The sequence below is a fragment of the Syzygium oleosum genome, unplaced genomic scaffold, assembly GCF_021117445.2.
Source record: "Syzygium oleosum isolate NSW1041296 unplaced genomic scaffold, Sole_v2.1 Sole_v2.01, whole genome shotgun sequence".
Classification (NCBI taxonomy): domain Eukaryota; kingdom Viridiplantae; phylum Streptophyta; class Magnoliopsida; order Myrtales; family Myrtaceae; genus Syzygium; species Syzygium oleosum.
The window spans coordinates 25,507,947-25,532,289 of NW_026607485.1; the positions used below are offsets into that span (position 1 = coordinate 25,507,947).

The 24,343-nt window shown below is 41.3% G+C and overlaps 2 protein-coding genes across 2 annotated transcripts; both read right to left on the minus strand.

The window, feature by feature from the left end:
* Window positions 1–7,597: 7,597 nt before the first annotated feature.
* LOC130137369 (pectinesterase-like) lies at window positions 7,598–8,483 on the minus strand (the record flags this gene model as incomplete). Its single annotated transcript, XM_056308312.1, has 1 exon — window positions 7,598–8,483. A coding segment is annotated over one exon (705 nt), but the record flags the coding sequence as incomplete, so codon positions are not given.
* Window positions 8,484–9,278: 795 nt separating this feature from the next.
* LOC115663237 (pectinesterase-like) lies at window positions 9,279–11,449 on the minus strand. The gene is made up of 3 exons (XM_056320719.1): window positions 11,324–11,449; window positions 9,948–10,220; window positions 9,279–9,521 (listed from the first exon to the last, which is right to left on the minus strand). The coding sequence occupies exons 2-3, from the start codon at window positions 10,184–10,186 to the stop codon at window positions 9,335–9,337; spliced, it is 426 nt and encodes a 141-aa protein (XP_056176694.1). The 5' UTR covers window positions 10,187–10,220; window positions 11,324–11,449; the 3' UTR covers window positions 9,279–9,334.
* Between the last annotated feature and the right edge of the window lie 12,894 nt (window positions 11,450–24,343).

Sequence of the window (24,343 nt, forward strand, 5' to 3'; positions counted from 1 at the left end):
TAGTGAACAACATATTTCATTATTTTGATAGCACAAAATTCTTATATTTCATAATCAGAAAAAGGGAAAATTCCAAATAAGGACCTAAAGTGCTATCATTTTATCAAATAAAGGCATAAAATAGACTTTGTGTCAAATAAAGACCTAAAGTGCCATTATTTTATCAAATAAGGGCCTGAAGTGGCCATAATAGTTTCAGATAAGGGCCTCACCTCGCCGGTTGCCGGCCAACGAAATATTCCGGCTGGTCAAGGGCATTTTCGTCCAAAAATAATTTTAATTCTGAATTATTTTTTCTTTTTCCTTTTTTTTCTCTTTTTCTCTTTTCTTTCTTTTTTCCTTTCTTTTCTTTTTTCTGGTTTTCTCTTTGTCTTTGGCGATGGCCAGTTCCGGCAGCCGGCGCAAAGACAAAGAGAAAACCAAAAAAAGGAAAAAAAAGAAAGGAAAAAAGAAAAAAAGAAAAGAAAGGAAAAAAGAAAGAAAAAAAAGAAAAATGCCCTTATCATTTGGAAAGTTAAACCCTTATTTTGTTAAACCCATTTTGAAATAGATATAGCCACTTCAGGCCCTTAATTAAAAAAAATTCACTTTAAACCCTTATTTGAGTAAAGAAGAGCATTTCAGGATCTTATTTGACACAAAGTCAACTTCAGACCTTTATTTGAGAAAATGAGGGCACTTCAGGTCCATATTTGGAATTTTCCCTCAAAAAAATGGTTACATCTCTAATTTAAATGAATGAAAGGAAAATTTGGCTTTTTTTTTTTTTTTTTTTTTTTTTTTTTTTTTTTTTTCGAAAATAGTAATCCACGTCATCTTGCTATAATGCTTGATTTAAGGCATCAATAAAGTACTAAATGCCCCTACTAGGTGCCAAAAAAGAGAGAGAGCCTGTGATCGGCAACACACCTAAGCCTAAGCTCGTACTTCATAGAATAATAAAGCTTTCCTAAAATTGAGAATAGACTAAGGAATCAAACCCGTGACTTTTGGCTTGCAAATCAAATCTTGAATCATTGGACCGACCACCTAGTTGGTAGGAAACTTTAGCTCGAGCTCCGACGCACAAAAGACTTTGTTATTTAGGTTTGCGCATTTCTTCTTCCCCACAAAATTACATAAGCGCAATTGATGCCTTTAAAATTTTTGTGAATAATGCAATTACAAACTCACAGAAGGCGTATTTCATTACCATCAATAGCGATCCTCTTATATCATGTCATGAGAGCTATTGATGCCTTCAAAATCTTTATTTATTGTTGACACATAAATTTTGTCTAGTCCATTTACGGTTCTATTGCATAAAAATTAGAGTTTGATTTTTAACCTCTAAACCAAAAATATTTTCATTAAATTGCATGGCATATAGACATTAGGCACATTTGCATCAATAGTGCCTATTAGGACATATTAGTGCAAAAAAAAAAAAAATTCGGGCCAAGTCAATCGGCCCATTCTTTTTCTTTCCCTTTTATTTTTTGTGCGGCCCATCTTTGTGTTCCTTTTTTATTTTTTGCACGAGCCGGCCCTTTTCCCTTCGACCTGGCCCGCACACTGTTCAACTTCCTCCCCCAGTCAACCTTTCTGGGCATACGAGGGAGGAAGCAGAAGCCAGAAGCCGGAACATAGGCAAAACAGGGTAGAGGTGCGGGGTGCAGGGGTCAGCGTGATCCACGGGCCGGCAGCGGCAGGCTGGCGATGGCAGGGGCCACGCGCGCCTGCTGGCTAGCCGATCGTCCTTAAAGCGAGGAGAGAGCGGAGAGAGAGAGAGATCGGAATGAGATATCCGAGAGAGAGAGAGAGAGAGAGAGAGAGAGAGAGAGAGAGAGAGAGAGAGAGAGAGAGAGAGAGAGAGAGAGAGAGAGAGAGAGAGAGAGAGAGAGAGAGAGAGAGAGTGGGTGAGACCGATGTCGCGCCATGCTCTCGCATGCTAGAATGGAGGTATATTTCTATACGGGCCTCTCCCAGACCATACCTCACGTGACAGCGGGGTTTATTTGATCTAAATTTAAACTTGAAGTCGCCATTAGTCATTTACGGTAGGTTGACTAGAAACCTAATTGAGGTACGGGAGAAGTACCGCAATCCTACGAACTAGAGATTCTGAATAAGGGACTTGGTTACGTTAACGATCCCAAATTGAGACCATTAACGCCCTTTCGGTACCTAAGAACGATATGGCATGTCTAACGTATCACACGGATCTCTAAGGTCAATTCACTAATCTAATCATGAACAGACAGTTAAGCACCCAAGAATCAAATGCACATCCAATGGCAAATCAATCATATCAACTCTAATTTGGCTACTAAAAATGAAAATCCAGCAGAACACCCAAACCCTAACGAAGCTCTAATAGCTTGTTCATTTCATGATTTACACATTTTTAGGGTTTATGGTTTTTTAGGGTTCTTATCCCTAAATTTGGAATTTTCCAAAAAATGCCACTTAGGCATTTCGAAAAATTCAAATTTTACTTTTTATGACTGGCCACAATGATTTTGAATCATTATATGGATTTTCAAAATTTTTGATTTTTTTTAAGTGCCATTTGGACACTTCAAAAATTCAAATTTCATCTTTTATGGCTGGCCACGATGATTTTGGACCTTTCTGTGAATTTTCAAAATTTTTGAATTTTTTTTTATTTTTTTTTGGAAAATTTTTTTTAAACCGAGAAATGATTTTTTTTTATTTTCTGGAAATTTTTGTGAATTTTCCAATTTTCCAATTTTTATTGATTTTAAAAAAAGTTCAAATTTTTTTTTATTTGTATTTTCTGAATTTTCGAAATTTTTATGGATTTTCTGAAAATTTTTGTATTTTTCTGAATTTTCTGTAATTTTTTGAATTTTTTAAGAAAATCTAATTTTTCATGATTTTTGTGATTTTTTTAGAATTTTCTAAATTTTTTAATTTTTTATTGATTTTTTAATTTTTAATTTTTTGAATTTTCCCGAGAGGGACGAACCGGAACGGATCGGTTCAGACCGGTTCGGCCGAGACCGAACCGGCCGTAGCCGATGCCGGCTCCGATTGTCTTCTCTGGCAGGCGCGGTGCCAAAACGGCACCGTTTTACTCCTTATTCATGGTGACATTTCCACAAACAGTTGGTGTGCAACATTTATGGTTTTTTGTTCTCAAGACCGCTGGTTCGGGCTCATCGCCGACGAGCCTCCGGCGACCTTTTGACCATTCTGATTGCACCATGGTGATTTCCACACATCCTATTTTCAATCTAACCTATTCGGTACGCCGGTGGACGTTCACCGGCCGGTGAAAAACCGGTCCAAAATCCCTGACTTCCATCCGTTAAAATCTTCATTTTCCAGAACTTAGAATGGATATCCTACTCGCCCTAGCCGTCTAGATCGAGTCTAATAACTAACAAACCAACAAAAAAAGTTCAGAGAGACTGACTTGAATGGCCTGAGGCCACGGTGATGCTCCGGCGAAGCTTCAAGTTTTCCGGCGAGGTGGGTTTAATGCACGGACCGACTCGGTTCAAGTGTTTTTGATGCCCAAAATGCAATCAAATCACAGCAACAATGAGTAAAAACTAATAATGAGCATCAAAATACCAAGATTCGACAACAAAATCACTCAAACATGCACATCGAAGACAAAACCGAATTCTGGAAATTTTTTGATAAAACTGATTGGGAACGATTTTCACCTGGTTCGTTCGACGATCAAAAATTTTTTTTGAACTTATTGGGGCTCCAAGAATTGTTCCTTGACTCTCATTCTTCACCTTGGTGGTCTCTGTCTCGCTGGAACAGGTCCTAATCGACGGGACAACGCTCAGTTTCAGGCCATCACGGTCAGATTTTCCCGGCTGGCACCGCGAGGGGAGGTCACGGCCTACTCGCGATTCGCCGGCGCCCCGCCGTCTAGGGTGGCGCCGAAAACTCGCGGAGGGACCTCTGACCCTCTCTCTCTAATTCTCTCTCTTTGATTTCGCCCCTTTCTCTCTCTCGGGAAAATCGTCGAACGGGTTCCCCTCTTCTTCTTCAGTTTTTTATCATTTTTCTTCTTCGATTTCCCGCTCAAAATTGGTTGAAACCGACTCCCAATCGGTTGGGGTCATTAAACCGTGTCAGTTGGACATTTTCCAGCTGTTCAAATCGATCAAAACGTGCTAAAATAGCTAGAAATGTTTGACGAAGTCGCGGGTCTGAGTTGGTTTTTTCTGGGTTTATCGCGGGTTGGGTGGCCGGGTGAAGAAGATGAACTGTTCGGGTCGGGTCGACCCACCTGACCCGGAAGTTCCGGTTTTGCATTAATTCGAGAATTAAACCCAATTTCCACCAAATTTTTGAAATTAAACCTCAAAATTGAATTCCCATCATATTCCGAACCCAAACATATAATTTTCCCCAATTTTTATTATAATTGTGCCCACGATTTTCTCATTTTTATATTCGGGTTAATAGGGTTTTGTTCAATTTGAGGTCCTAATGACCTGATTAGGCAAAATTGATGACAAAATTGATTTACCCACCCATGATTAACCCTAGAAATGATAGTCTCACATTTCAAAAATTTCATTTTGGGCACGATTCCCAATTTGGGTTCAAAATTCTTAATTTTCAATCAAATTTTGGGGATTTTTTATTTTTATGTCAAATTGTGCAATTGGACAGACCATTATGCAATTAAAGGTCCCAGAATCAATTTTTGTGAAGATACTATGACTTAAAAATGTCTAGAAAAAATTTAATTTAATTTTTTGTTCAATTCGAGTTTAGTTTTGCCCAATTTTGGGAAAAACATATACCCGATTGAGATTTTATAAAATTTACAGTGTATTTATGAAATTGGATTTAAAATAAGACTAATGAATATTTTTATGGAATTTTCTGATGCCATTTACTATTTTTCTTGATTTTCTTGCTTATTTTGACTAAAAGAAATTAAAAAAAATGCAGAAAAATGCTTAAAAAATTATTTTTTGGTTTAGAAATAGGTTTCTAGGCTTGGCCAAGATCCCTAGACCTAATTTTGAAATTTTTGAAAATATGACAAAAATGAGCTAAAAATTAGGTGTCAACAACCGAGAGAGATAGCGAGGTCGCGAGTGTAACCTAAGGTCGGAGGACCTCTCGTTGGTGACCGTCACGCCCTAACCACGGCCAGCGAAGCTCCGACACACTCTGTTTCCCGCGGTAGGTCCCTGCTCGAATTCTCGTCGTGTTTTACTTTTGTTAGATTCGAGGTCGATTTCCCGAGGATTCTAGCTCGGGGGCATGCGAGGTGACCAGACGGAGTCTGATCTACTATGTTCACCGACGTTCGTCACCCCCGAGCCGGATAGGGAGCGCCGCAAACGGCCGCCTCTCCTTTCCCTGTTCTAGCCTTCATCCTCTGTTTTCTTGGGCTCACTGGCCAGAGCACGCGGCCGTCCGGCTCGCGCGAGTTCCTGCCAGTGATACCCGTGCTCGATCCTGCTTGTTTATGCTTCTTTCTGTGTGAATCCCGGACACATTTGAACCTTGATCGAGTCGGAAATTTCTGGTTTTTGCCATGCACTCAAGCTATTTGATGCTTTGTCGAAATGAGATCTGCGCGTTGTTTTCCTTTGAGCGTGATGCGTTCTGTGTTTCTCCCTTCATTGGCGGTGTCTTAGTTGCATCCGGGCTTAGGGCGGAAGATCCGGTGTGTCGCCGACGAACGAGAATGGTCCTCGTTCGGCGGCCGAGCAAGGGCTCGGCCACGGAGCTGTGAGCCCTGGCCTCCTCGGTCAAGGCGTGTCCAACAGCGGCCGAGCACGGGCTCGGCTGCGGCGTCGCGAGCCCTGACCTCTCCGGTCAGGGCGTGTCTAACAGCAGCCAAGCACGGGCTCGGCCGTGGAGCCATGAGCCCTGGCCTCCCCGGTCAGGGCACGTCGCGCAGCGGCTGAGCACTGGCTCGGCTACCGGAATAGAGACCCCGGCTGTAGAGGCCGGGGCTCGGAGAAGCCGGCGTTCCAACCGGCCGGCGAAGGCGAGACGGTAGGCGCGATGTCGGGCGGTAGCAAGTCGGGGCGGCGGCTGCGTGGCAAGGAGCCACCCGCCGCCGGTCGCCGGCTTTAGGGCCGGCCTCGTCGGGGTGGCGACGCATGCGGAGGCAGCCGCGAACCGGGTTAGGCGAGTCGGGTCATGGGCACTAGGGTTTCCAGCAAGTCGGTTCGGCAGCCGGTAACCTAGTCGGGGAAGCGGGTCACAACCGGGTAGGGTTTTTGTGTGGTGTTTGGGCTTGGTTTTAGGGTTTATTAGGTCTTGGGCTTTTTTTAGTTTAGAATTAGAATAGTTTTTTAGGTCTTGGGCCATTTCGTGAGTGGGTCGGATTGGTCAATTTGGGCTGGAGTGTTATTTAGGTTTTATTTTCTTGTTGGGCTCTTGTTTTTAAAAAAGAATTTTGGGCCGGGCCCTTTCTAATTTTTTTTTAAAAAAATTAGACCGGGCTCAATAAATGAGCCCAGTTCGATTGCGGACCCGGGCCGACGTGCTCGGGTAAGTCCTTATCCGGTTCGGATGTGGAGATCCGACCCGGGTCCGTTTAATTTTTTTTTTTAAATATTATATTATTATTTTAATATTAAAAAAAAATATTATTTTTAAAAAAATAAAAAAAAAATTAGAAAAATTTCGAAAATCAAAAATTGGAAATTAGGTTTTAAAATTGGTTTTCTCTCCCTTTTTGTGTGATTAGCTTATGTTTGATTGCACCTCGTTTGATTCGCGCGCTTTGAATTGCGCATTTAATTTAACCTCGCATGTGGTTGATTATGCACGTTAGGTTCAGGTATTGGTTGTTGCTTCCTTTAGCTTGGTTAGGAATGAATTCTTGAGACTCCTAGTTAGTATGAACATGTTAGGTGGTAATTAAACAGGATTAGGTACCGAAATGGCACTAACTGGTCAATTAGTGTAATCAAGTCCCCGTGCCCATTGAATCTCTGGTTCGTAGAAGTGAAATATTTCTCCCGTGCTTTACTTGGGTGTCTAATCGACCCACCAAAAACTGATTAGTGGCGACTCCTAGATGAAATTGATTTGCATATTAACAATCTAAACCTAAGTCGCGAATTGGTATGAGTTTGGAAGAACTCGAGCTAGGTTTAACTTAGTAATCCATTAGCCAAACCCCTTAGGTGGCGAAGCCGGTTCGGGGAGGTCGCGACATTTATGTTTTACATAACTAGCAAACAGAACCTCAGAGCCAAATGTCACATGACTAGAACATGATCGTAGACCCCCTACTTCCTTACAAACAGAACCTCTCGCAGATCCAGCACGTTATCGGATCGGCTACCAACGACAACAAGGAAGATACGCAGCAATACCAATTCAGGGGAGATCTTAACGATATGATGATCCATGGTGATTACAGATTTAATTCACAAATATACTACTTAGATGATTTAGGCAAAACGAACTTATAGTTTAATCGCGCAGCACATATACAGGAACATTCCTCAAATTTGCACACTGATAAAAAAACACATGGTATACATATCAGTAGAACGATCTATATGCAGGATTCTATCGACAACTCACTTCCATATCATCACAAAGGCAACACAGTAATTTCATATCATCAAAAAAGCCTCAATCGATGCCAATTTTCACAGAAATACGACATTAGATTTCAGAACCTAAAGCTATAGCCAAGTCTCTGTCCTTTTCCTTTTCCTTCTTTCGCTTCTAGAGTCTCTGTCCAATCCACAATTAAAAACCCAGAACCTAGAGCTATGTTCTCTATCATCAAAGTTCGACATTACATAGTATTTACACTAATCCAGACCTGGATAATAAGGAAAACCGGTGTCGTTGAGCCACTGGCTACCTTGAATGAAAGAGTCCACAGTGAACTGTCTTGCCACTGTCGAGTTGCTAATAACATGGTACCCGGCCCATTTCACTCGGCCGCTCGTGTTTGAACCCGGGCCTCTGTTCTGGTACTCCCCATAGTAGAGCGTGTTCAGCCCAACCGTGCCGTTGTACTCCAACCACCCCGCTGGGTCGACCAGGTCGTCGATGTACGATTGCATTATCACCGTTGTCGAGAACTCCTTCCATGGACGGCCCAGGAATGTCTGAAAGGACGACTGTACAGGGATAAGGTCTGGTGCGGCTGTGAAGTTGCAGCCGAGGAACGACATCCCGGTAAGCACGTTCAACTTTTGTCGGCCCTGGGCGGTGAACACATTCTTCTGTTTCTCGTCTGGCTTGCGTGCGAACAGGTTGCAATTTTGGAATACTACCGTCGCATCTCCAAATACAAAATCGACCGTCCCGTATATGTCGCAGTCGCGATAAAACTGGTGACCACCGTCCTCACAGAGCGTATCTTGGTATCCCAAGAAGCTACACTGGAAGAATGCTGACTTATCTGAGTTGCTCCGGAAAGCCACGGCCTGCTGCTTGCTTGACCCCGAAAAATTTTCAATTGTGATCCCCTTAGCCAGAAATCCATTGCCCTCGACAGCCGCGAAGCGATGAAAATGACATTAAATGTCGTTGATTTAATTAGGTTAACCTACTTGAGAGCAGCTTGCACAAAAGACATTTAAGATTGATCTGTCAGCCAATTACCCTTTCCCATATTTAAGCACCGGCTACAAATTTCTCACTGACAAGCGCGGAGAGTTACAAAGCGATAGTCCAAATTAATCTTTCTCATACAACTACAAGTTAAAACCAAAACTTGAACATTTGATCCATTCCAAGTGCATAAATTTCACAAGTAAATGCATAATACAAAGTAAAAATTTTACAGAGCCATCACATGCTATAACTTAAAAGGATTTGCAAGAAAAATCTTTTGAACTTGAAAATTGGGTGAGATATGGTAAATTTAGGCGTGGACGTATTTAAAAAAGCATGTAATAGAATAGAGTTCTGAATTAGAGACCGACATTATGAAGTACATGATGAACTTTTGAGTATTGAGTCATCCACTCAGGTTGATATATTCTCGGCTTTTATTTATTTTCTTTTTAGGTACGAATGCTACATGACATAAATGTTATTTGCCAATAAGAAGTTAAATAGTAAGGTAAAGATTTGCATAATCAATAAAGATTTCCTATTTTAGAGTAAATTTTTTTTCAGTTTTACCAAACTATAAGAAACACCTTAGTGTTGAAAAACAGTATATTAATAATGTAAACGTAGTGACAACTGAAAAATATAGTAAACAAAATAACAAGAAACATAGTGAATGTAGGAGACATACAAATTAGGAGCAAAGTCATAAAGTTACTTACCAAAGTACAAACGGTGGCCGATCATTAAGTAGAGCAATTTGTCTTTTGATTTAGAATAAATATATATTTTTCCTAGTTGATTAGATACTGAGATTTAAGAACTTACTGACGGTGGCTGATCGGTAAGTGTTCCATCCATCAACATAGTTTCGATTGCCCTTGATCCAAGTCTTCCCAATTCCATCACCTACGAACATATGGTTGGTCTTCGTAGTATTGACCATGACATACTCCAAATATACGCCCTCCTTAATATAGATGACAAACCTGTACAAAACACGAAAATTGGTAAACAAGGAAGGTGAAGGTTTCATAATTTGAAATATAATTAAAATTTAACATAACAACAAAGAGATTAATAGAAATTCATTTTCAAAGTTGCCAGTAAAAGGAAAGTGAACAAAGTAATGAGAGAAATACAATTTCATCTTTGTTGATTTAGTGTTCTTTTATTAGTTATACTTATTCCTTCTTATTCATACACACCTCTCCCTACATTAATAAAAACATAGTAAGGAAGCCTTTTCATTCCAATATTTCCGTTCCATTTTATTCGAATTTGCCAACACCAAAATGGAGAGGAATGAGGTTTCATTTCCCCTTTTTATTCCAAGCGGACAATGTCATTTGTTATCTGAAAGGAAAAAAAAGAGAAAATGAGATTAGCTAAATGTGCAAAAGGTACAAAAATACCTGATCTTGCTATTGCTCGGAGCCGCAGCCACAGCATCATTGATAGACGTGAAATTTCCGGAGCCGTCCTTTGCTACCACAAGATCAAACATTTTCCGGAGGTCTGGGTAGGGAGCGCCTTGGGATGTGGAGCGAGTGGCTTGGAGGCGGCCGCGGGGAGTTGTGGTGGCGATGAGGTTGGGCAACAGCGAGAGAATGAAAAAAACAGTGATCGGGAGGTATACTTTCAACGTGGACATGGCTAACTGTGTTTGGTACGTATTGATCTAGTTCCTGTATTCATATTACAAGAGCATTATGTTAGAGAGATATATCATAAATCCTCTAATTAACAATTATAGTCTACAAGGAAAAGTGCTAGCAGTAAGAGATATATCATAAATCCTCTAATTCACATATTCCAAGGTAACTACATCTTTAATGTAAAAATCAGCTAATAGTGTCGCGGTCGGGTTGACCTATTCGTAATTACCATTATGTTGACACAACTGCGAACACGACTCACCGCCTCCATTGTTGGCAAAAAACACAAGGAGATACGTACCGTACGTGTATCGTTAATACAAGTATAAACAATGAATGATTGCTTTAGGGGTACTTGTTAAGTAGCTAACTACAAAAATATTATAATTTTCAACGCATTGACTGTTATTTTTCCATATCTTCCTTAACTTTTCAAACGAATTTAACATTCTCATCGTCGCAAAACAACGCATAGAAATGGGCATAGAAATGGGCAAGATTGAGCCACAGGAAAGCAGCATTATATCTTGACTAAATCGTCAAAAAGTTAGATTGCATCAGGTCCAGTTTGGTAGCAATACAATGCAATATGTTTCTAGTTAATTTCCCAGTTATGACTAAAGCCTTTGCATTACCAAAGTAGTAGAAGACATGCGCTATTGTCTCCCATATCACCCCCAAGCCATCCAACACACGACTGCCGAATTCATCTTATAGTAACCCAGCAGGTACATGATGAGGCATTCGCCGCAAAACCATTAAAAGCCTTCTACCATGAGCACGGCCGTGAATAATCAATTATTGATTACAGACTAGATGATACTGGCAAAACTTGCAGAGTAGCTGCACAAGACCGAAATGACCAGAGTGGAAGAGTACCAGGGTCTCGCAACACCATGATCGATAAGATTACACAGTAAACCTACCCACAAGCTAGACCTATTCACAAGTACCAGCAGTCATCAAGAGTAAACGAAGAATAAACATCACATGAAACGCACGAATCCGCCCACCAGATTGAAAGAACACAAGCAACCAAGCCCATTCAAACTCAAACTCATGAATCTGTAGTGCTAGATGAGGGCGTCCAAGTGATAGAAGCGAAAATGAAGAAGATTGAAGACAGAACTCACCGTAGTGGTCGATCCCAACACTGCCTGCTCTATACGGTTTGCGAACCCAATTTCTGCTCTCTTCTTCTTCGTTTTTCTAATGATTCTTCTCCCTTGATTTCATGTTTAAGTTGATCGCGATCCGGTAGGTTCCCCACTTCCATACCGTCATTTTTGGGTGGTGAGACTTGATAAATATGGCGACGAGATCAAATTGATGAAGTGGTATATTTTGGGAAAGAATAAGCGGTTCAAACTTTATCATTATATTCTATTTAGGTCTATTTCATGCGTGTATTATCTTAATACATGCCCTAGAAGGAACCGGGGAAAGAGCTTTCAATTAATGTTCGATTGTTACAACTTATTATAGAAAGCAGGAATTTTCTGTAACGTGATATTTTTAAGCATAGCACAACATAATGGAAGGTGATTTTCCTGGAATTAATTCCTAGGATCGAAGGAAGAAGCGAAAGACCAGCTAATCACAGGAAAGCGTGTGCATGTGTCACCATAGTCTCCATCATTCCAGACATATATAGATCAAGGTCATAACTCTCTCTATCTCTAGTTGAATTTTTCAAGTGAATACGACAATGTGGATTTTGTTTTTCTTCACAAAATCTGCTACAACCTATGTGTTAGTAACAGACGCGGAAAAAACAACTACAGAACACAGGGATTTACGTGGTTCGATCACAAGGTGATCTACGTCCACGGGCGAGGCAAGACAAGATTCCACTATAATCAAAGAGAGTACAGTTTTTATAAGTCGAAACAACGACAAAAGCTCACGGCTCACAAAACTCTCCGAAAACAAAATTCTCTCACTATCCAATGAAAACCCTAGCCGCAGTATAAATAGTGCTCCCAAATTTTTTTTTCTTGAGGGCTACGCCCCCGAACCCCCCAAGACATTTGTTCGCTTTCTCCAGCTCGAGCGGACAGCTATAGAGATTTGTTTGCTTGCTACGAGTTGGGCCTATCGGCCCAACCCTCCGCGTCGCGAACTAAATCTCAATTTTTTCTCCACTTTCGGGTCGCACAAAAAATATGTCGAGTCAGGTGATAAGCCGGACCGAGTACATAAAATTCAAGACATATTGAACACTCTGTTATTCGAGTGATGCACATAGACACGTTAAATCAGAGATGCTCGTGCTCATTTTTTATAATTTCGGGGCATTACGTGACAGTAATAATGTTTCCGGAAGTGATGTGTGAAATGTAGTATTGGGGGAGTCGAATTTGACTGAGGAAAGGATTAGGGATTTATAGTTGTTGAGATCGATGAATAGATCTCGGTTGAAAGCCTTTGAAATGTTTGTAATGGTATGGCACCTGTAAGAAGTATGATAAAATGCATTAGGGTGCCATAGAAATCCTCGAGGGACCATAGAAATCCGCTAAACTTAGGGGTGCTTGATTCAAACATTGTATATTGATTTCAATCACACAAAGCACTAAACTTTTTGTTTTTCTTTTGTGATTGCCACACCGTGACCAGGATCCGATTAATTTTATGACCAAATGCTAACGTGGTGTGCACGTGGCACCGGCATGAAATTTAACCTCTACCATTTGTCATTTCTAGCAAAGGAAGAATGGGTTGAGAGTGGCAACACCCTGCCATCTCCGGCAAAGGGTCTAGCAACCATCTACCGTGGACACAGTCCTGATCCAATTCGCAAACCGAACCGGACCAGAGTGACTGGTTCGGGGTGGTTCCCGATTCCCATAATGTGGAATTGGAGGAAACCAATCCGGCTGTAGGTTCCATGAGCGGAGTCGAACAAGGGAAACTGGCTACCCTAACCCCTAAATTTTCAATGTAATAAATAAAAGAGGGACCGGCGTCTCTCTTCTAGACTATGCCCTTCAGATTTCCCTCATCGTCTTCATCAATCTCAACGATTAGTTTGGATTGCAATTGCCGAAATTTACCCCATACTTTGCCTTTGATGAACGCGGAGACAAGACGAACGATAATTTGCGGAAGATGTTTAGGGAAATACAAAATAGAAACAAATATGTAATGCAGAAAAGATTTAGAAGGAGAAGAAGAGGTAGAAATGAGACACTAAGATCGAAAATAGACAGAATAAAGGAAGATTCCAAGTGAGGCTCTAGTAAACAAATCGATAACATATGTTGACAAGCAATCATCGGCCATTCGAAACTCTTTCACACATAAGTCACCGAAGGCTTCCACCAGTTTTAGGCTCTAGTTACAGATGGTATGGGCACGTCATCAAACAAAAGAGGTAACGATTTGCATAGTTTACAGCTTGAAGATCAGCCGCGTTGTTACGGTTCAGGTAATCCGACGTGGGGGAGTGCATCTTAGAATCGCTCGGGTAAGTGGATCGGTCGAATCACGTTAAAGTCGGCCCGGACACCACCCGACCACTAAACCCCCCCAAATAAGAAGAGAAATTTGCGCTTGCTGCATCTATCTCCTAATTAGACTGACCTTCCCATTATATAATCTTCCTTCAAAAGCCAATTTCGCCAGTTTCTATTCTGGTCCTTGAAATTTAATACGAAGAATTTAAATCCTAGGCTTATAGAGACTGAGTCAACAAGTGGAAGCCCAAAGAGTCCACCAACCAACCAAAAAAAGAAAATGAAAGAAGAGAGAAAAAGACAGGAAACTTCATACGACTTACACCTCAATCCATAAAGAGAGTCAATCACTTCAGTGTACCTCAAGAGAAGGTGATATTGTTAAATGTATTTTGCTGCTTTGATCAATTCAACCCCGCTAGATACAACTACAATTCATTTGCTTGGGTTTTACATCCTTCCTCATGCCCTTTCTCCACAATTCAATTGATAGAACAGTTACTCATTATGGATCACAAAGGGGAATATTGGTTAATAATTATTTTTTTATTAGCATAGACCACATTCCAACTAAATTCTCAATTATGGGTCAAGTTTAAATGTATAATAAGGCTGTTTTGTCACTCAATTTTCACCCCCCTTGGAATAATCAATTTGAGCATCCACTACTTGGCATAGAAGCATATAGGAAAAATTGTTTAATTAGTTCTAAATCCAATGCACGGATGTCAATTCAGTCCTAAACTTTCAAATTTTGCCAATTTTTTCCTAAACCTTTCACTACAAAAAAACACGAAATTTGCGACGAACATTTTTCCGTCGCAAATTTGCGACGGAAAATGTAATCCGTCGCAAATTTGCGACGGTTTTATTTTCCGTCGGAAATTTGCGACGGAAAATGTAATCCGTCGCAAATTTGCGACGGAAAATATAATCCGTCGCAAATTCCGTCGCAAACATTCGTCGCAAATTTCCGACGAAAAATAAAACCGTCGCAAAATCCGTCGTAAATTTGCGACTACATTGTAAGTCCGTCGCAAATTTGCGACGAAAACAAACGTCCGTCGCAAATTCGTAGTTTAACAGCCCGTGATATTCCAACCCTATCTCTCTGTCTCGCTCTCTCTCGCTCTCTCTCGTTTTTCTCCTTCTTTCATATGTCTGAAATCAGCAAAATCCGCGCACGCACATATTAATCTCGGTAAAGCTTTTGTACCGGTAAGTGTCATAGCTAGCTTCGTGACTATTCGTCGTTGCATTGTAATTTCTTTTTTTTTAATATATGTTTATGTTTGTTTTTTTTTTGTATCTGCATCACCGGTTTAACGACCGGCGACCCGCGACACCTCGCCGGCCTTTGAGATGAGGCCGAACGGCCACGCCGTTTGCGACGGAAATAGTTTCCGTCGCAAATTTACTGACGAATAAATGAAAATTCTGTTGCAAATTTGCGACGGATACTATGTGCCGTCGCAAATTTGCGACGGATACCTGATTTCGTCGCAAATTTGCGACGAATAAATGAAAATTTCGTCGCAAAATTTGCGACGGAGTTGAGTATCCGTCGCAAATTTGCGACGGAACATAGTATCCGTCACAAAATTGCGATGGATACTATGTTCCGTCGCAAATTTGCGACGGATACATTCCGTTTCGATCGCACATTAAAAATTATTAAAAAATGATTCTTAAGTGATTATTCTTTTTTGGGTATGTGCCTAATTGAAGGTCTCGCAATCCAAGTGGACGTTGCAATTCTCATCAAATTGATCACTTTCTCCTACAAATATTTCAGTCAAATATTTGAGTAAGTCTTCTTTACATTGTAATTTTTTCTATTTTTGCAATTTCATATTAATTGTTGCGTGAATAACAAAAATTATAATTTCCAAAATTTTATGGTTTTAATTAAGAACAATAGATATGATATTTTAAATATTTTACCAGAATTTTTATTTTAATACGAGACACAATGCAAAGAGAAAGGGCTTGGATGTATAATAAGAACTTACGGACGTCAAGGATTGACGGATGAGTTTAAATCTTGGGTTGGAACTATTTTTAGACTTTGCTAGTAGTAAATATGAGTTTATGGATGGAAATAAGTTAAGGTGTCCGTGTAAAAAGTGCGGTAATGGTAAATTTCTTGTGTGTAATCAAGTTAGAGAACACCTTATTAGATTTGGGTTTACTCCGAACTATTATAATTGGACTTCCCATGGTGAACCATTTATATCTGATGAAGGATATGGAAGAAGTGACCAATTTTCAGTTAGGGAAGAATGTGGCTATTATGAGCAATTGAACCCATACGAGAGGATGGTGATTGATGCAGCTAGTTATAATTTTGTCACAGAATCAAATCATGCAAGTACTAGTTTTACTCCTACACGTGAATAAGTGGGTACTAGTCATGCTTCACAATTGGAAGATATAGGAGTAACGGGTTTTGAGGAGAATGTGTATAATGAAACTTTTCAATCTAATCAGTTCTGGGATGTCTTGAAAGCAGCAGATGAACCTCTATGGGCAGGTTGTGAGGACCAAACTAAGTTATCGGTGACAGCCCGACTATTAAATATCAAGGCAGAGCATAATGTGTCTGCAGATTGCTTCAACTCTTTTGTTGAAGTAATGTGGGAATTATTGCCTCGTGAGAACAACATGCCAAGTGATTTTTATGATATGAAAAAGCTAGTGGATAACTTAGATCTTCCGGTTGTAAGGATTGATGTATGTAGTAGGGGTTGTATGATATATTGGAGAGATGATAAAAATGCAGAATCTTGCAAATTGCACTGAGCCAACCTAGGTACAAGATTAACGGGAGGCCGGGTCGTAATCGTGGCGTAGACCATGCAAGCAAATGTTTTATCTGCCCTTAATCCCCCAGATTGCAAAGGCTTTATGCGTCTAAAGCCCTTTGCTTGAACACATGACTTGGCATGCAAATCATGAAACAGAAGAGGGTCTAATGTGTCATCCTTCGGATGCGAGAGGCATGGCAACATTTTGATAGAACATACCACGAGTTTGCAATGGAGCCTCGGAACATCGGGTTAGGTTTACGTGCCGATGGATTTGCTCCATTTGGGAAAACGGGAAAAAGTTATTCATGCTGGCCAGGTTATCTTAACGCCGTACAATCTTCCACAGTATGTGCATGAAGACACCTTATATGTTTTTGACATTGATCGTGACAGGCGGCAAAATCCGAAAAAGTTGATAGATGTTTATATGCAACCATTGATTGAGGAGTTACAACGGCTATGGGTTGAAGGTGTCCCTACGTATGACGTTTCTACCGATCAAACATTTGTTATGAAGGATGTCCTTCTTTGGACGATAAATGACTTTCCAGCTTACGGAATGTTATCTGGATGGGGTACAGCTGGGATCTTAGGATGTCCGATATGTTTGGAGAGGTCAAAGTCATTTAGATTAAAACATGGAAAGAAGCCTAGCTATTTTGACTGTCACAGACAATTTTTACCGCCAAGTCATCCTTTCAGAAGGAATAAGAAAGAGTTCATCAAGAATAGGACTGAAAGAACGCGTCCACCATTGAGGTTGACTGGCGATCAAATTTGGGAGCGTGTGCAGGACTTTCCAACTGTTGTTGAGAACCCGCACGGCACGACTTTTGCGTACGGAAGTACACATAAGTGGACAAAACGCAGTATATTTTGGGATCTACCATATTGGAAGGCCCATCTTATTCATCATAATCTTGACGTCATGCACATAGAAAAGAATGTTTTCGACAATGTCATAAATACTGTGATGGATGTCGCCGGAAAAATAAAAGACAACTTGAATGCAAGAAAAGATATGAGAGATATTTGCGATCGGCCAATACTAGCTGTGGATGCAAGCAGCAGGGGACCAAAACCGAAAGCAGTTTATACATTGGATAAGGAGCAGAGGCGAGTTGTTTGTCAATGGTTGAAATCATGCGGTTTTCGATGGATATGCTTTGAACCTCGGGAGATGTGTTGATTTGAATGAATGCAAGTTGACAGGTTTGAAGAGTCATGATTGTCACATCCCGATGGAAAGACTAATTCCAATAGCTTTGAAGGAAGTTTTACCGAACTTTGTATGGGGCGCCATTACAGAATTAAGCAATTTCCTCCATGATATTTGCTCGACAGTGTTAAAAGCATCGCACATGGAAAAACTAGAGAGAGATATTCCAATTATTCTTTGCAACTTAGAAAGGATATTTCTTCCAGCGTTTTTTGATTCGATGGAGCATCTCTTAGTTCACTTGCCTTATGAGGCCAAAGTTGCAGGTCCCGTCCAATTTCGATGGATGTATTCATTTGAGAGGTAATGTTTTCTTTAAAATACAGTTCAAATAAGTTTATCATATAATATATCCCGATAAGCTTCTTTCTATTTCAACTAGATTCTTATATCATTTGAAGAAAAAAGTGAAGAATAAGGCACATGTTGAAGCTTCAATTTGTAATGCATATATTGTGGAAGAAGTGACGACATTTGCATCATACTATTTTGAGCCGCACGTTCAATGCAAGAGGCGGAGAGCAGGCAGAAATGATGAGGGCCCCATTGATCCCAATTGCACAGCATTCTCTATTTTCAATTATCTGGGTCGACCAAGCGGCGCATGTCAGTTTCGTTACTTATCAGGCAAAGAACTTCATGTAGCCCATACTTATATTTTACTGAACTGTCCAGAAGTCGAGCCATACTTCAAGTAAGTGTAAATTTGTAAATATATGTTTTGCGTGTCAAATATTTGCTAATAATGATATGGTTTTTAATATTAGGATTTTCCAAACTTCAATGTTTGGACTACAACCAAATGAGTTTGACCGTTTGTGCGATGAACAATTTGCAGCATGGTTCAAGACATATGTAAGTTGCCTATGGATCAAAACCAAGTTATTAAAATTATATACATCATTTAGTTAAATATATATTATTAACTTTGCATGTGTAACCTTAGGTTCACAGTAATTATGATGAAATTGGAGGGCAATGATTGCTATATTATCTGTCATGGGATCCACAGTTAAGAGTTCCAAGTTGGCCAGCATATTTCATAAATGGATATAATTTTCATACTCAAGAATATGGAATGGGAAAATCCACAATGAATAGTGGTGTGTCTGTTCGGTCATCCAATGGTGACAGTTCGAAAGATGATTTTTATGGCTTGTTGGATGAAATCATAGAGATAGAGTACCTTGGACCATTAATGATGCGGGTTGTGTTATTTAAGTGCACGTGGTTCGACCCCGTCAAAGGAATGTAGGTGCATACGAAGTTCAATTTGGTTGAAATAAATCACAAGAAAAGGTATATGAAGTATGAACCATTTGTCTTGGCACAACAAGCAATTTAAGTATATTATGCATCATATCCTAGTTTGAAACGTGACAAAGCTGATTGGTGGGCTGTATGTAAAATCAAAGCACGGAGGAAAATCGAGGAACATTGGAAGGATAGAGCCTACCAACAGGAGGAAGTGTCTAACACGGTTGAAATTGAGGAATATAACATACCAACTTTACGAGATCCGTGTGGAGCAATGACAGATGTGGATCCAACTGAAATTTGCGAGTTAAATGTACAAGAATGTTCAGAATCTGATTTTCAGACAGATGACGAAGACGAGGACGAGGACGAGGACGAAGACGAAGATGAAGATTAAAATTTTTGTCACAAAACACTACAGATGTGTAATTATTAATGCTACAAGTGCTATTTTGGTTGTTATCATTATTGTTCTTGTTATTATTGTTATTGTGCTTTTTTATTATTGTTATTGTCGATTATTCTTTTTATTTTAATTGATCGTCCGAAATTTTGTCCCTAAATGCCGACAAGTCTAATATTATTAACGTGCCATAACATTTCCGATATTCTAATTTCTATTGCAACATTTGAGATGCCAAAATTTTGGATTGAAAAAAAGATGTACCAAATTTAGGACCCAAATAAATGAGATACAAAATTTTTTACAGAAAAAAAAAAGTCACAAATTTACAACGTTCATGTAGTATGTGCATATTTGCGCCAGACTCAAGCTGTCCGTCGTAAATTTTGCGAGAGAATTTGTACCGTTCGAAATTTGCGACGGATAATTTAATCCGTCGCAAATTTGCAACGGAATTTTTTTTACGTCGCAAATTTGCGACGGATTTTTATTTCTGCTGGAAATTTTTTACCGCTCGAAATTTTCGGCGTAAAAAAAATCCATTGTAAATTTGCGACGGACTAAAATTTCCGTCGCAAAATTTGCAACGGACTAATCTGTCCGTCGCAAATTTGCGACGGACTCAGCTGTCCGTCGCAAATTTGCAACGGACTGTAGTTGTCCGTCGCAAATTTTGCGACGGACTAAAATTTTCGTCGCAAAATTTGCGACGGACTAATCTGTCCGTCGCAAATTTGCCGTTCAAATTTGCGACAGAAAAATTAATCCGTCGCAAATTTGCGACGGAAAAATTAATCAGTCGCAAATTTGCGACGGACTAAACTGTCCGTCGCAAGTTTGCGACGGATAGCTAGAGTCCGTCGCAAATTTGCGACGGACAACCACAGTCCGTCGCAAATTTTAGGAGGGAAATTTTGCCATTCAAATTTGCGACGGAAAAATTTTTCCGTCGCAAATTTGCGACGAATTTTTGTTTTCGTCGGGAATTTTTGTCGGTGGAAAATTTGCGACGGACCGAGCAGGTCCGTCGCAAATTGACGACGGACCGAGCAAGTCTGTCGCGAATTTACGACGGACCGAGCAAGTCCGTCGCGAATTTGCGACGGACCTGCTTGTCCGTCGCTAATTTGCGACGGAATGTGCGGTCATCGCTGCGAATTTGCGACGGACGTCGGCCGTTTCGTCGCAAATTTGCGATTGAACGCGTCTTGGTCCGTCGCAAATTACATCGTTATTACCCCTCTCCCTTCCCCGACGCCGCCCCCCGCCCGATCTGCGCATTCCCCCCCACCCGTCGCCGTCGCAGCCGTCGCCGTCGCGGCCAGTCGCCGTCGCCGCCCATAGCCGTCGCCCGCTCGTCGCCCGGTCGCCCGGGCCGTAGGTCGCGGTCAGCCCCCCCGCCCGTCGCCCGTCGCCCTTCCCGCCGGTCGCGCCGCCCTCCCCGCCTCGGCGCCCCCCGCCTCGTCGCCCGCCCCCCGCCTTGCCGCCACCCCGCGCCCAGTCGCCCGCCCACCCGCCGATCGCCCCTCTAAGCTCCGCCTTGTCGCCCGCCCCCGCCAGGTCACGTCCCAAGCGAGGCCGGCCCGCCGTCGCCGCCCGGCCCTCGCCACCGTCGCCCGCTCGCCCGGGGATACGGCCCGGTATGGCGACGCCATCGTCCAGCTGTCGCCGCCGCCCGCCGCCGTGCCGCGCCTACCCGACACCGCCACCCGCCTCCCGATCGTCAGGCCGAGGTGTCGCCCAGGACCCGCCGCCGCCCGCCTGGCCGCCGCCCAGACATCCGGCTGGCTGCACTTCCTGACGCTGTTGTCGCCGAGCTCCGCCGTCGTTCGCCTCGGTCGTGGCCGAGCACTCCGGCCGACTAGTCACCATTTGAGCTCATGCTTGTGCCGGTACCGCCACTGTTCTATCGGCAGATTTTTATTGTCCTTGAACCAAGTAAGCAACTCTCTAAACCCTAGTTAGTATAATTATGTAATTAGTCGGACTTGTTTAAGGATTATTTAGGATCACTTTTCGTTGGCTAAGTTACGGGTCGATTTCAGGATTGCATGTGGCTTTGATCGATGGTCGACTGGTTAATTTGTCTATTATGTGGATGATTAAGCGTTAAATGACGATAAGGTGATTGATTAAGCGTTTTCACAGAAAATGCTTGAAAATTGAACAATTCTATAAAAAATCAAGGAAAATTACGGAAAATTAAAACAACTGTATATGTTGGCAACAAATATGAAATTTGACCGTAAAAGTTTTTTAAACTTTTAAAAAAAAAAATTTCATAATATCACAAAATGGCAAAAATTAATAGTGACCACCCATTTTCAATGAAATTTAGATTTTTTAACGTTCCGGGGAAAAAAATATTAAAAAATTAAAAATTTCCATAACCTTATAAAATGGCTTAACATAAATGTGGTCACCCATTGTGAGGGAAATTTTTATTTTTTTTGGGTTAAAAAAAAATTAAAAAAATATAAAATTTCAATATTGCATAGAATTGCCTAGAAAACATGTGGCCATCAACTTGCAGTGAAATGTAAATTTCTTTAGATGGCCAAAAGAAAATTAGAATTTTAAAATTTTCAAAACTTCACGGAATGACTTATAATACCTGTGGCCACCCACTTTTAGTTATATTTAATTTTTTTAACGTGCCCTAAAAATTATTAAAATAAAAAAGGACAAAAATTTTGGAAACTTTACTTAATAGCTTAGACTACCTGTGGCCACCCAATTTTAGTATGGACAAATTTTTTTATTTCACGAAAAAAATTTATATTAAAAAATAATAATTTAAAAATGCTTAAAATTTTAAAATTTTAAAACTTTACAAAATGTCTTAGAATATCGGTGGCCACTAACTTTTAGTGAAATTTTTTTTTAGGGCCCAAAATTTTTTTGCAATAATAATAATTTTTTTCTTACAAAAGCGTACAGAATGACTTAGAATACTGTGGCCACCCACTTTCAGTGAAATTTAAATTTTTGTACGTTGTCAAAAAAAGTTTAATCAAAATGAATGCGATTCATATAGTGATGTTTAATACCTGTAGCCACCCAAATCGTGCTCATACATTGATGTTTCATATAAAAATAAATGGGATTCATAGTATATTTGTTTGTAAGAAATTGCACGTCATAAACACTCGACATTGGCTCATTTTAAGGAAACATTTTCTCAGTCTTTCCATCAAAATGGTATGTTTCGTCATGTACATCATTATGTGTTCGTAATACGTGTCAATAGTTCTTTACATATTCGCATAACCTTCCTACTTGTCAGTATAAACGTGGAGGTCACATGCCTAGAAGACAAGATTCTTCCTCTTCCTCGTCCCCGTCCCTTTCCTCTTCCCCTGTCCCGGCATCTAACCCTCAACCACAGTATGGTCCGTTACAATATGGACACGTTGGCCCTTCCTCCAACACTCAACAACATGTTACGGGACTTGGCCACATGCGAACTGAACGTTCTCCAGTTCAATCTCGTTTTGTCACGCCCCGTACCCCACGAAGCATGAGCATCCCGCTTATAGGTCGAAATAGTGGTGCGACGCTCCCAGGTTACGTCACCGACCCGAAATCCAAATCAGAGAAAACACGCCACATGCGGAGACGTCGTATATATAATAAATATATATATACACCCAGACAATTTAAAAGCAACCATGAGTGACAAGAGATACCAAATACGATCGATTAAACCCCCCATATACATTATCCATTTACAAAAAACAAAAAGGTACATCAAAAGGCCACGAACAAAAAGGGATCGGTGACCTAGGGGTGTCAACTAACTACCGGAGGGGTACGGTCAAAAAGTGTCAGACCCTCAGCTCCTATGCGATATCTAACCTCACGGTGCCCAGTCCCAAGGGATCGGAACCCGACTACTCCGAAGAACTCTCGAATTGCTCTTGATCCTCCTCGGAACTCATGGCCTCCAACTCTGTCTACGGCTCGGGGTCTTGCTCTCGTACTCGTCTATGTCCATAGGCTCGGGGCCTGCGTCCGCTGCTCTGGGCTGGATCGACTATCTCCGGCTCGAAGGCTAATCCACCAAGCTCCTCGTGCTCTTCCTCTTCTTCCACAATCTCGTACTCAACCTCAGAATCAGGATTGCCCTCCATATCAACATCTACTACATCACCGTTTGGACACTGAATATCTATCTGACCCTCTCCCACAAACGGGACGTCGGCGGACCTGATGGGACCGAATTCTATTCCAAAACGATCCCGGAAACACCAGGCTAGGTACTCGTGAGTCTCAAAGTGAGCTAAGCCTACGTCTACCCATACTAAAGCATTGTGTCTATAGTACTTCTCCCCGTTCCCCACGGGTGCACGGTCGTACGCTCTATATGGTGGGGAATCCCAAAGCGTAACGGTGCATCGTCGAAGTTCATGGCGGGAGATCTGAAAAGTCGGTTTTACTACAACCGTGAGAAAACTCAGCAAGTAAAAATCACTAATCCTAAACTAGGCTAATGTGCACCTCCAGAGGGTAAATAAAACACATAAATAGATAAACCAGTATAACAATCAATACAAGTTCACCCGGGCCCATAGCCCAATTCACTACTCCGCCATGCAGGTTAGACTTTTAATATCAATATAAAACATATTCAATTTCTCCCGACCCGAAGGCCCGACCCGAAGGCCACAATTCCTCCCGACCCGAAGGCCCGACCCGAAGGCCACAATTCCTCCCGACCCGAAGGCCCGACCCGAAGGCCACAATTCCTCCCGACCCGAAGGCCCGACCCGAAGGCCACAATTCCTCCCGACCCGAAGGCCCGACCCGAAGGCCACAATTCCTCCCGACCCGAAGGCCCGACCCGAAGGCCACAATTACAATCACTTCAAACATGTACATCAATGCGTCCAATATTGATCAATCAACGTCACGAGAGATGAATACAAGCCAAGGCACTCAAGGTTAATCGCCCACACTAATATACAAAGCATACTCATTCTCGACTTAGACGCATTCAACTCATC

Bases quoted from the DNA above. Each gene is read 5' to 3' on its own strand.
- LOC115663237 (XM_056320719.1), bottom strand. From the start codon at position 10,186: ATGTCCACGTTGAAAGTATACCTCCCGATCACTGTTTTTTTCATTCTC. The intron at 9,522-9,947 runs GTATTTTTGTAC...TGTTTTGTACAG, and splicing joins CCGAGCAATAGCAAGATCAG to GTTTGTCATCTATATTAAGG.